We start from the raw sequence: 11,748 nt of genomic DNA, 5'->3' as shown, positions 1-11,748 counted from the left end.
TTTCAGTGATGACACAATGATATGAAATGATAATCTATTGACACAAGGTGCCACAGCAGTATTGCAGTGCAATAATAATGACACAGCATAAGTCAACTATATGGACAAAAGCAGTGCAGGCAGTTTTTTGCATACAAGTATAAAATATCTGCTTAACACTTAATTTGAAGTAAAGTAAAGTAAACTTGTATCTCATTTCAGGAGCTTCACAAATATCGTCACTCAAAAATATTTTAATTGGATGGAAATCAGTCATTTTCATCCACTGTTTACTTTTCCCGTTTTAAGAAGTGCATTTACGAGAATAGCTAGCAATGCTTGTTAGAGTCATTTCTTTACATCTGTGCCGCACATCACCAGAGGCGAGCATCTCCTCCTTCATAGCCTGGTTTGACTTGACAGGGTGTCGAACATGTTTGTTGTTTCCATATTTTGAAAGGGTCTATTCTTTATCAGATGATGTTGAAGTTTTGAAAAACAAAAGCCTGAGCCGATAGCAGCATACCTAAGGAATGGTTCAGGGTAATTTAAAATGTCATCACAAAGGAAAATTTGAAGTTTCCTCATTAGACTGAAATATCTCTAAACTGCTTTCACTGCTTCCCACCATGCTTTAATGCATTAAATCCACGTTGCACGCTGCTTTGTGCCTGCACCTGGTGACCTGTTTTGAATCTACGGGAGCTATGCGTACCTGAACTCTGGTAACCGTGGACACCGGTTTCATTTCATTTGTAGTGGAGAGAGAAACTGCTGGCCCTAGGGCTGCTGTCAAAGCAGCGGAGGAAGAAGAGTGGAGCCAGACAAAGAGGCAGGACTGCAGACACAAATAACCTGTCAGAGAAAAAAGAAAACTGGGAAGATAACAAGTGTAAAATATCTTTAGCTTGGCAGTAATAGTGTCATTTTTCTCTTTGAAAGCACAAACAAAACGCTACATTGAGTTAGACTCTATAACCTCAGGTCTTTAGGGGTTTGTGATTCTTATCGCGGCAGAAAAGGCTTACATACGCATGTGAGTGTGTGTGTGTGTGTGTGCGCGGCTTCTCACCACTCTGTATATTTATTCATTGTGTTTTTCCAGTTCTTTCTTTCAAAGTATTTATTCTGTGTGTCAAAGTGCATGACAGCACAGTCAAAAGTACAGCCAACCACATCACGTGACTCATGCAGTGAGTTTTCCCTCCCCTCTCATTCTAAACATTTAAAAAGCCTGGCTCTGTGCATCTTTGGATGCTATAGAGAGGTGCTGAAGGCAACAGCACACTCCACTGTTGGCATATTCACATCAAGCTATGCTAAGCTGCACACGAATGGACACTAATTAGCAAATCTCAGCCAAAGCAACTGCTAACGCAGAGGAGTGTGTGTGTGTGTGCGTTGTGTGGGGCTGTAGTATTGCATATGGAATGCTATCACCTTGTGTCTTCAATGCAAGGTCATAATTTGAGCTATAATTTGAAACACAAAGTTTAAAGTCACTGCAGAGCCAGGTTGATTGTATTAAATAAGAATCCTGTAAACTGTTAGCAGTTAAAAATTTGTCTTGATGGTGGCAGTGTCGTGTGAGTCTTACAGTGGCTAAAATGAAACTCTATGATAAAGACATTTTTCAGCTTGACCTGCCACAATAACAGGATGGCACTTGTGACTACTATACTGCTTTTCCTTGGTGGGGGAGTTGTCACTGATGAGTTAATGCAGGCTGTTGGTGGGATATTTCATTGGACTACAATGAAAACACATTAGAAATTATTATTATTATTAGGAAACACTATGTGCATAAGAAGAAAGTACAATTTTAAACTGACCAAAATGTATTGTGTTTGTATTATGTGTGAAGTGCATTAAAAGATTAATAATGGCTTACTTGACTAGAAACAGTAAGAGTATTTTCACTTAGTGGCACACTCACTGCAAATGATTATCTCTCTCAGTTCCCGGTTTGGTTTTTTATAGTCTGAAGTCTACTGTCGGTATCACACTGAGCACTTTTTCACAGACTTAATTTCTCAAAGCAGCAGGCAACTTTTTTCTGCTTCAAACGGCCACGGTACAGTACACTACCTGCTCAGCACAGCAGACAGGCTGAAGAATTAGGAAGGAAAAAGAGCCACATACTTTCTTCAGTAGCGGAAGAAGACCAAGGTGGAACTAAATTAAAAATCACTGTTGAACTTGAATAAAGTTCATTTATATGGTACTATAAAGGTATCATATTAGATTTAATAGTTAAGTATTATAATCAAATTCAGTCATTAGCTGAAAAACTGACTTTGTGCAGTTTAGCTTCATAAATTGTATACAGGAGTGGGGATGGGAACTGGGAACGTCACTTATTAATTTGATTCTCAATGGATTGTCACTGGCTCCACTTGAGAGTCACCACCATCACTAAGCAGCACATCAATGACAACACGGCATGTAATAAATCTGCATGAATGTTGCATGAATGTAATGTCTAATGTTGGGAGTATTTCACCTATTTGTTGTGGTCAGTGTTGGGGTTGTTACTCAAAAAACGAATGTATTACACAGAACACTTTCCTAAAAAATTATGTCGTACTTTACTGAAACCTGAAACACACTGTCTCATAATTACCATTTGACAATATAAACCGATAGGCTACAGTTACACACACCATTACAAATCCTTATCCTAATGAGGACACGTGTGATCTTTCTCTTTAGTATTTAGGGTAAGAACACAAAGCCGACAGCACAAATCAAAGATGAAAATGAGCACAAAGAGACTTTAAAGTAAAGTGATTTTACTTGAGAAAAATGTACAGTTAGAAACAGTGGTTGCTTTGGTTACCTGTTTAAGTTCAGGGTCTGGTTGCTGCTGGGGTCAGCAGACACTCAGTTTTATCATCACTCTTTGTAGGTGCTTGCAAAGTGTTGTTGTAGCAGCAGAATGCAGTTGTCTTCTGGATGCACTCTCGTCTTTTGACCAAAAAAAAGTTTTGTTTGTTAGCAGGTTAACGGCCACAGTTGTGAAGGTATGTTCACATTTTATGTGATGTAGATACCAGTGATAGGTTGAACTAAGATGAAAATTCGGCCAAGGTCCCACCAAATTTGAAAATCAATAAAAACTTTATCCATCCATTCATTTGCTTCTGCTTATCCTTTTTCACGGTCGCGCGGGGTTGGAGTCCTCCCAGCTGTCTTAGAGCGAGTGGCCGGGTACACCCTGGACAGGCCGCCAGTCTGTCGCAGGGCAAACATATAGACACAGACAACCATTTGCACTCACAACCATTTAGAGTTTCCAATTAACATATCCCCACCAACTGCATGTCTTTGGACTGTGAGGATAGGTTAAAAACTATATATTACCCATAATATTTTATTGATCGTCTTCAAACTTAAAAATAGACTAGGCCTCGAGGGACATACCTAGGTACCTAGGTTGGCTAAACATTTGACCTTGACCTTCATTGGTACTGCCCTAAGGTCAAAGTTGACCTTGAAAAGAATTTCAAGAAACCATATTGAGTAACGTATTAAAGTGCTGTGCAATCTGTCACCCGACAACATCACAATGATGCCATAAAGAGTCGCAAAATCACAGACTACATGAATATATCTTAAAATCTCAAGTTTTTACAGCTTATAGACGCCAAAGATTTCAACCAGTTCTGTGTAAGTTAAAAATAATATAATGCACCATCTTGGTATGTCATACATCTGTATTGTGTATTTAAAAACATCATAGAACATCGGAGTTGAATGAATTTGAACATTTCAGATAAGCTATTTCTGTATTACTTGAGAATTTGTATTAATAGTTAAAATATTATGATTGTGAATTTCTTAATATTTTTTTATATTTTTAAGCTATCTAACAATTGACCAACCAGTTAAAGATTAAAGTGTTTGTGGGACTGCAAATAGCAGTAGCATCTGATTGGTTAGATAAACATTTCAGATAATAAATGGATGGATAAAGGATTAATATGATGCGTGGCTAATGACCAAATACAATATAGCTTTAAGGAGTTTATCTGCATTATTGACTTGGAGTAACTATTTAAACCTCTTTACAACAAAGGTTAAGGTGAGTTTTCAGTCAGAGCAGTCCTGCTCGAAAGTGTCTGAGGCAGGCGAGCTGCAGATTTGCTGTGAAATCCAATCCATTAGCGTGAAATATAAAAAGGCATTAAGAGGTCAGTAAACGCTGCCAGTCTGCTCAGTAATGATCTCATTTATTTAAAGTAATTCAGCAGAGTCTCACCCTAATGATTCAGTGACATTCAGTTTCTCCATGTAGCACATTTGATCAATTCTGGACTGAATGTGTGGCTACTCTAATATACTGTAGTCTCTTTAACACTGTTAACTACAGCATTAAAAATTGTCTTTGAGCGGTAGATGAATATATCTATATAAGTCTGACACTCCAAGTCTCACACTGGTACTGTTGGGTAGTTTGTACAGGCTCTGTCAGCACAGGCAGCCTGATTCAGGCCGTCCAGTCCAGGAGAAGAATAATGGAACCCTTTCACAGGTGGAGGAATCTGGGCATGTTGTTAAGAGGCTTTGAGATGAGGAAGAGATCTCAAGGGTCTGAAACATTCCTTCACCTGAATGCAGAAAAAAATGAAGGTGATGCAAAGGGAGGGAGCGAGCGAGAGAGCAGGCAGGGACAGAGCAGTTATCTGGGTCAACCTGGCAGCATTCACATATGGCTTTACTTACAGGTGGGGGGAAAGTGTGGTATTCAGATGGAGCTGTGTAGTTCATCCAGCAGTTGCAGGAAGTTTTGCTGATGGGAAAAGTGCTGTATGCGTCCTCTGCCACTTAGCTTCTTAATATTTCCACTGGTAGGCCACCCTGTCTGCAGAGGAGCTACCATCCTGTTCTCAAACAATTTTATTTCGAGTTTCAGCTCAGATCTGTCAAATAAAACAAATGCTGCTACAGAGATTTCTTGCAACACAACCCCTTGAAAAATTGGACGATAAATCATTGGAAGGGCCAATTCCAGCTCTATTATTTGAATGTCAGCGTCATGGAGTTATAGTTTTGCTGTTTAAAAGCAAATAGAAGGAGTGCAGTCTACAGTAAATAAAGGGCTAGCACCTCTGCGACAAAATCACTTTGACAGAGCCTTCAGCAAGAACACCACAAGTCGTACTGGGGCAGTGAGAGCACATTGTGAGGAATACGGCTTTTCCATCCTTGCTGGGCACAGGCAATGGGCATGCCACAGCTGTATTGGTCTCAGCTGGATAGGTCCAATGCAATTGTAAGCTACTGGAAAAATGCAGCCGCCTGACACGAGCTTTATATTCTTTATATTCTGCTCCTCACACATTCATGTTTGTGCAGCATGCACAGGACGTTTCAGTGCTGATGGCTCTGTGCTACAAAATTCCAGATTATTCCTCTCACGTAAACTGATGACTCAGAGGTCACTATTCTGATCTCATGCAACCGACCCGAGCTGTGTGCCCACATCAGATTGTTTTTCAGCTTTCCCTTGTAGAGTTTGTTTTCCACATGCCAGGAGAAAGACCCCGCAGGAGCACTGAGCACTCCAGTCTGTTTATTGCAGATGCTATCTTTGATTTTTATGTTCCCTCTCCATTATAATCATTGGTCTCTCACTCTCCCTCTAACTTCTGTTTCTTTTTATCTGTTTTTGTGTTTGGTTTTGTTTTTTAACCACAGGCCTGGCGAGTGTGGTCCAAACTCTGGTGTGGTCACAAATGGATCCTACTTCTTACCCCTCTTTTCCTTCTCTTCCTCATGATCTTTGTGATGACAGTCACCCTGCCACTCCCTTCACCACCCGCTCACATCGCCTGGAGGTCGTCCCGGGCCCTGAGTTCTACGGGGGAGTTCAGGTCCAGGAACAGGATTGTGGAGACCCTTCCAGCTGCTGGCTTCCAGCAGCCACTCACTCACATGTACAGCAGGAGCTTGAGAAGCAGCAGTAGAAGAGAGACATCTAAACATTCTGTGCCACTTAAACCTTTCGGGGACGCTGCTGGCAATGACAAAAACAGCATCAAAGAGAGACGTCGCGCTGACATACAAAGAAATAAACACAAAAGCAAAGGCATTGCCTCCAAGAGAAAAGAGCTGGCAGGCGCCAGCCAGCCAGCCAGTCATCACCGTCCCCATCCAGAGTTTATAGACAACAACATGCTGCCAAAGCACAGAATTAAACCAAGCAACCACAGTGCTGTGGCAACGCAAGCTACACAAACATACATTTATCTTGAAAAGAGTGCTTCAGCAGATCCCATAGAAAGTGAGACAGGAGCTGCAGATAGACAGGCAGCCAAATTTTGGTTTAGACACACAAACAGGAATGCAGACAAACGGATACATGGCAGCCATACAAGTGCAAAGATAGCACAACAACACCTGGGTTTAAAAAAACACAACCAACCAACAAAACACAATCTGAAATCAGGCAATGTGCAGGCTGTTGGATATTTCATAAAACACCGTAATCTCTCTGAGGATCCCTCAGATGCGAAAAAGATCCCGGGATCACTGGCCAACAGAAAGGCTTTGTCCAAACCAGAGGTCGCTGTGATGGAAGATGACATCGACTGGTGTCAAAGCTTTACAGAGCAGGACTTCCCAGACAGCGACCGCAGAAGGATCAGGGCCGACTTGCACCGCCTTCCCTGGTTCAGCAGGGAAGACATCCAGAAGATTGAGTTCCTCGCTAAGGGCGAGGTGGTTAGCAAGACCAGGATGCCGGGACACGGACAGGTGCTCCAAGTGGCACTGGATGCTCCAGCAGACCAGCAGGTGTGTTGTATTGCTGACTGTAATTTTAAGTTGAAAACACTTCTCAATGTTAAAAAGCTGTTTCCTACTTTTTCAATCACATAATGCAGACGCCTCACAGACTGACACAGATGAGGTGAAAGCAGGTGAAAGAGCGCTGCCCTGATATGACCATAACAAGCCAAAGGTGTAATTTGGCAATGTAAGCTGAATACTGCTTGAGATTGTCAGCCCATATTGTGTTGGCCTTGAATATTGTGCCATCCTTGTCACACTTCCTGAGACACACAGGGTCAGTGGTGACGACATGCCTGGGTGACAGGATGAGATGCTGAATTCTGCAAAAACCAACAGTGAATGCATCTTAGCGCTGTGCATGTGTAATCGAAGCCGGATACTGTGTGAGGCATGTTATTCTGCACCAAAGAGCAGCTATTCTTCTCTAGAACTATTTAAAACAGCACTCCTGCTGCTGCACTTCATTCTCTGAACACACACACTGTGGTATATTTTGACTCAGTCTCACAGTCGCAGTCATCTCACTGGAAAAACTCATTATTGCACCAAATGTGGATGAATTGGTTGGACTTTATAATCCTATTACTGCATAAAATGTTTGTAATATAGTTACGCACTATGAAGCATTAGTAATCAGTTAGTAAATACTTATTTGAAGACCTTTCTACTTTCTAAACATGGTTTATTTTGAATTAATAAGCTCATATATAATGGAAATAATGCCAGCACTGTTATACTTATAAATGATGGATTAACTGTCAAATATTACAGTAAGTACTACAAGTTATTTATTTATTTATTTAATGGTTTGTGCTGTCATTTAGAAAGTCCATGTAAGTGATACAAAAAGTATTTTGCTCATTCATGCAAAAAAATATGATAAAGACATGAATTCATTGTTTGTGTGGTGAAAGCGGTTTTATAAATACTTGTTTCATATTTTAATTCAGTTGATTACTAGTTGTTAGTTTAGTATTTTGTGTGACTGCCTCAGCCTTACAAAGCAGAAAGTATAAATAAAACTGAAAGGTCAGCAGGACGCTGCCTTCACAACAGAAAAGAAACAGAAGCATAACGTGACAGAGAACACATGCAAACAGAATACTGAAATATGTGCCAGACCACAGTCTGAGTTTGTAGAGGATTTAAGACATGCTGAGCAATCAAACATAATAACATTATCACAAAACAATAGAGAATATTTCACAAAGCTTCACAAACAAGTGTAGATACCATAAATTGTCCACCATATTAAACAGTTATATTCAAGTCTAGCGTGTTAATAAAGCCTTCACAAATTTATGTTGAGTATTACTCAAAGCTGCCCATCTTCACTCGGGGGAAACTACCTGTCTCAGGGTTGCTTGTTTTATACCCAGTCGTGTTATTGACTTGTCAGTTTTGTCAGTTTAATTCCAGAATGAAAGTGTTGGAATAACATATTGTTGTTTCAGTCTTTTCATGGGATTTGTGGCCAAAACCAAAAATCTAGAGTAACAGCAGTTTCATCCATTAAGCTGGATTGTCATGCAGTGACAGTATGACACAACTAAGAGCTGATGGTTGTGCTTACAAGTCAAGCAGGTTTTTGAGTCTGATAATGGATTCCTGCTGTTTATGGAAAAGGAGAGAAAAATATATTACATTTGAAAGAATTCAACAATATTATTATGTATATTCTAGCTCCACCTTTGGCACATTTATATATGAAAGATGTTAAAAGGTCCCATCCTTTAATTACTGGATAAAAAGTCATAATCTGCTAGTTGAATAAATATTCAGTTTGTCGTAAATGAAGTCCTTACAATTAAATATACATGGCTATAGGATCATAATGGGTGCATGGTCTTAGAGTAAAGTGAACAGCATTATCTAACTGTATTCATCCATCACAGAAGCCATCCGTGATGAAAAACTCACATCAGCACGGAGAAGGACGTGGACGTTCAACTACCCACAGTGAGCGCTGTCAGCAGGGCTGCTGCGCCCTGGTCAAGCGCACTGATGACTGGATTGAAGTGTTCGCCTTCCACCTGGACAGAGTGCTGGGACTCAACAGAAGTCTCCCCGCAGTTCTGAGGACCTTTCATAGCCACGTGCTGCCCAACAGGTACATTAATGGCACCCCCAGACCTGCTGTGTGGTGGGACCCAGATATTCACCACCTTTCCGATGAAGACAATGACCAGAACTCAATACAGCTCAGCTGGGTTCACTACCAGAAACTGCTAAAAGCTCGCTGTGGGAGTGAAACAGACCTGAGGTCAGCCCCCTGCGTGGGAGTGCAGCACTCAGAGTGGGGAAGCCTAGCTCTTTTTGACTTCCTGCTGCAGGTAAGAGAAGTGATTTTGTCCATTTTCCTGTGGCTTCCTACTGTAGTAATATTAAACTGTCTATATACATCTCCAAAAATTGGTTCTGTTCATCTGGACGTAGCGTTTTGTGGGAGAAACGTTTCGTCACTCATCCAAGTGACTTCTTCAGTCTCAGCTGACTGCAGGGAGGAACGCTGGTTTGAGCGCGGAGTATAGGAGGCCCTTTACGTGAAAAGGGAAAGACCATCTCTGAATCGAGGAGGGGGCCTAAGGGTACATCTTTCGCCATCTTACAATGCTGTGATTGCAGCCATTCCCCAACTCTCTGTGAATGGTACCAATGGCCATTGATCAGTGGGTTTTGATCAGTGGGTTTTGATCAGTGGTTGTTGATCAATGGTTATGAGAATTTGTATAATTAAGATTAAGGAACTGACCTCCCAGCCCATTGTTCCTTCAGTGGGCTGGTTTCAGTCATAATGTAAATGCACTGTTTATAAGATTGGGGAAACCTGCAGTCAGCTGAGACTGAAGAAGTCACTTGGATGAGTGACGAAACGTTTCTCCCACAAAACGCTACGTCCAGATGAACAGAATCAACTTTTGGAGATTTACTTTCCTGGATGATTGAGAATGCATCAAGATGTGTATATACAGTTCAGCAGGACAATTTCTTTAGATCGAAAAAGCTGACATGCACTATTAAAGTTATCCAGAAGACACAGGACAATGAATGGAGTTTGCTACTACTACTGATAATAACAATAATAATAATAGTAATAATGATGACATGATGACAATGAGTGAAAGGCACGTTTTTTTAAACGCATCAACCTACCCACAAACCCAGAAAAAAACAGCTAGGTCATGTGACCCTCACCTTGTGGGTTGTAGTCTAGTAACTTCCCAAGCTAGTTAACATTGATACAACCTAAATTTCATTACGTGCTAGCTAGCTAAATTGCTAACTAGACAATAAGTTAATAGAGTTCATCACAGACACTCAGATCTTGACTTTTCTGTTTATCAGTTTGTTAAAAGTTTTATTTTTTTAAACAAGCAAAACACTCCAGTGTCTATGTCTGCTTTGGATTCTCCGCTCTCTTGAAGGTTACCAGTGTCAGGCTGCTGTTGGTCAGCTGCTTTATTTAGGCATGCATTTCAGACCTAAATACAGTTGAATCCAAGTTTTAAATTACTTGCATGCACAAGTCAAATGTTATTTTATGAGATCAGTCATGAGCTATTTTACATTATATAGAGGAGGCTGAGTGATGCCTTTCAGCTTTAAAACTTGGAACATCTTGTATCTTGTATGTAGACAAACATGGGCTTTTTGATCGGCCTTAATATCGAAACATTAAATCTGGCTAATAGTCATACATGAATCTAGCATGAAATGTCTTATTCCTTGTACAACATTGAAAAGCCAACATTTGTTTCAACCAGGTTCCAACACTGAGGGTCAGTCATGTGCAGCCTGGGTTTCCTCCCCTTTTTAAAGCTCTCCCAGTCATGGTTCTGACATTGATTTCTGCTTTGCTGGATAAAAGCAATAAAAAGACCTGTTGTTGTTATTACTCTGACATTTGCTTCACAAGTTACACAAAGCACATAGTTGTATAAGCATGTGCTTTCATTGGCTCGTGGATTGGGAAAAAAAGACACTTATGGAGTGAGATTGATGAATGTCTGCTCTCAGACACAAAAACCCACACTGGCCAAACTGTTACATTTAGGAGGTAATTAAAGATGCAGCGTTATGTGTAAGAAGCCATCTGGTCACACCTTGTAACTAACGCAAAGCTGTTTGTAGTAATGATCCCAGCAAGAAGAAAGTCGCCTAAACATTTTTCCTAAGAGGATTACAAGCCACAGATCACTTGTAAAGTATAAAGCTGAAGTGGTGATGTACTAGAATAATATAATGTCATGTTATGGGTAACTTTAATCTGAAACACCTGGTTCATGCTGAGTTGGATTTAATGAGCTTTTATAATAAATGTTTCATGTACATAGTGTACAAAACTAATCTCTGCACACTTTATGCCTGTGGGAAAAAAAGGTTTCCACTGGACAGAAAATTATACCGTGTGAAGACTATTATATATTCAACAAGTATAATTTGTAGCATTTTTTTGTATTAAAAGCTTATTATTGCCAATATGAACTCTTACCCGACTTATACATGACATAGCAGATACAACAGAGGAGCATAGCAGTACAGGGCAGTCTGCTGTATGTCTGATTGCACTTAAGTTGATGGCTGTGCCATTTCTAATGTTTTTCTTAACCAGACAATCTTCAAGGAGATAAATAATCTGGAAAAACTTATCATTGTGACTGCACTGAATTTGAATTGTATTCTTTCTAACTTCATTCATTTAGTCAAAGTGACACCCAAGCATATTATGGGCTATTATAAAGTCCACTGATGTGGTCATTTCGTGTTTATTGTATTTCTGGCTGTTTATCAAATTCCCAGTTTTATGCAGTTTTCCTGGTAATCACATTCATCCTGCATAGAGATTTTCTCATCAGTACAATCGCAGCCCAGGAGTCCAGTGGAGGAGGTGTGATGAGGGGCTGTCAACGTTAGCTATAATACACTCAACAAAAATATAAACGCAACACCTTTGTTACTGCTCCCATTCCCCAT

General features: G+C 40.3%; 1 protein-coding gene across 4 annotated transcripts in view; it reads left to right on the top strand.

Annotated features, from left to right (window-relative positions):
• The window catches only part of gask1a (golgi associated kinase 1A), an 85,764-nt gene that overhangs the window by 29,538 nt on the left and 44,478 nt on the right, over nt 1–11,748 (top strand). For 2 of the 4 annotated variants that reach the window (XM_014341000.2, XM_042213115.1), the window contains exons 2-3: nt 5,680–6,777; nt 8,670–9,107. In XM_014341000.2, the coding sequence (XP_014196486.1) occupies nt 5,680–6,777; nt 8,670–9,107 (1,536 nt within the window). Of the gene's footprint in view, nt 1–5,679; nt 6,778–8,669; nt 9,108–10,538; nt 11,719–11,748 lie in introns of those variants that run through there. The other 2 variants (XM_014341001.2, XM_042213114.1) reach the window with 2 other exon arrangements.

Source organism: Haplochromis burtoni, unplaced genomic scaffold (assembly GCF_018398535.1).
Source record: "Haplochromis burtoni strain Fernald_Lab_line unplaced genomic scaffold, NCSU_Asbu1 Contig_418, whole genome shotgun sequence".
In the NCBI taxonomy this organism is placed as follows: Eukaryota; Metazoa; Chordata; class Actinopteri; order Cichliformes; family Cichlidae; genus Haplochromis; species Haplochromis burtoni.
Note: the sequence above shows the minus strand (reverse complement) of the source record. Positions and strands in the feature narration are given on the sequence as shown.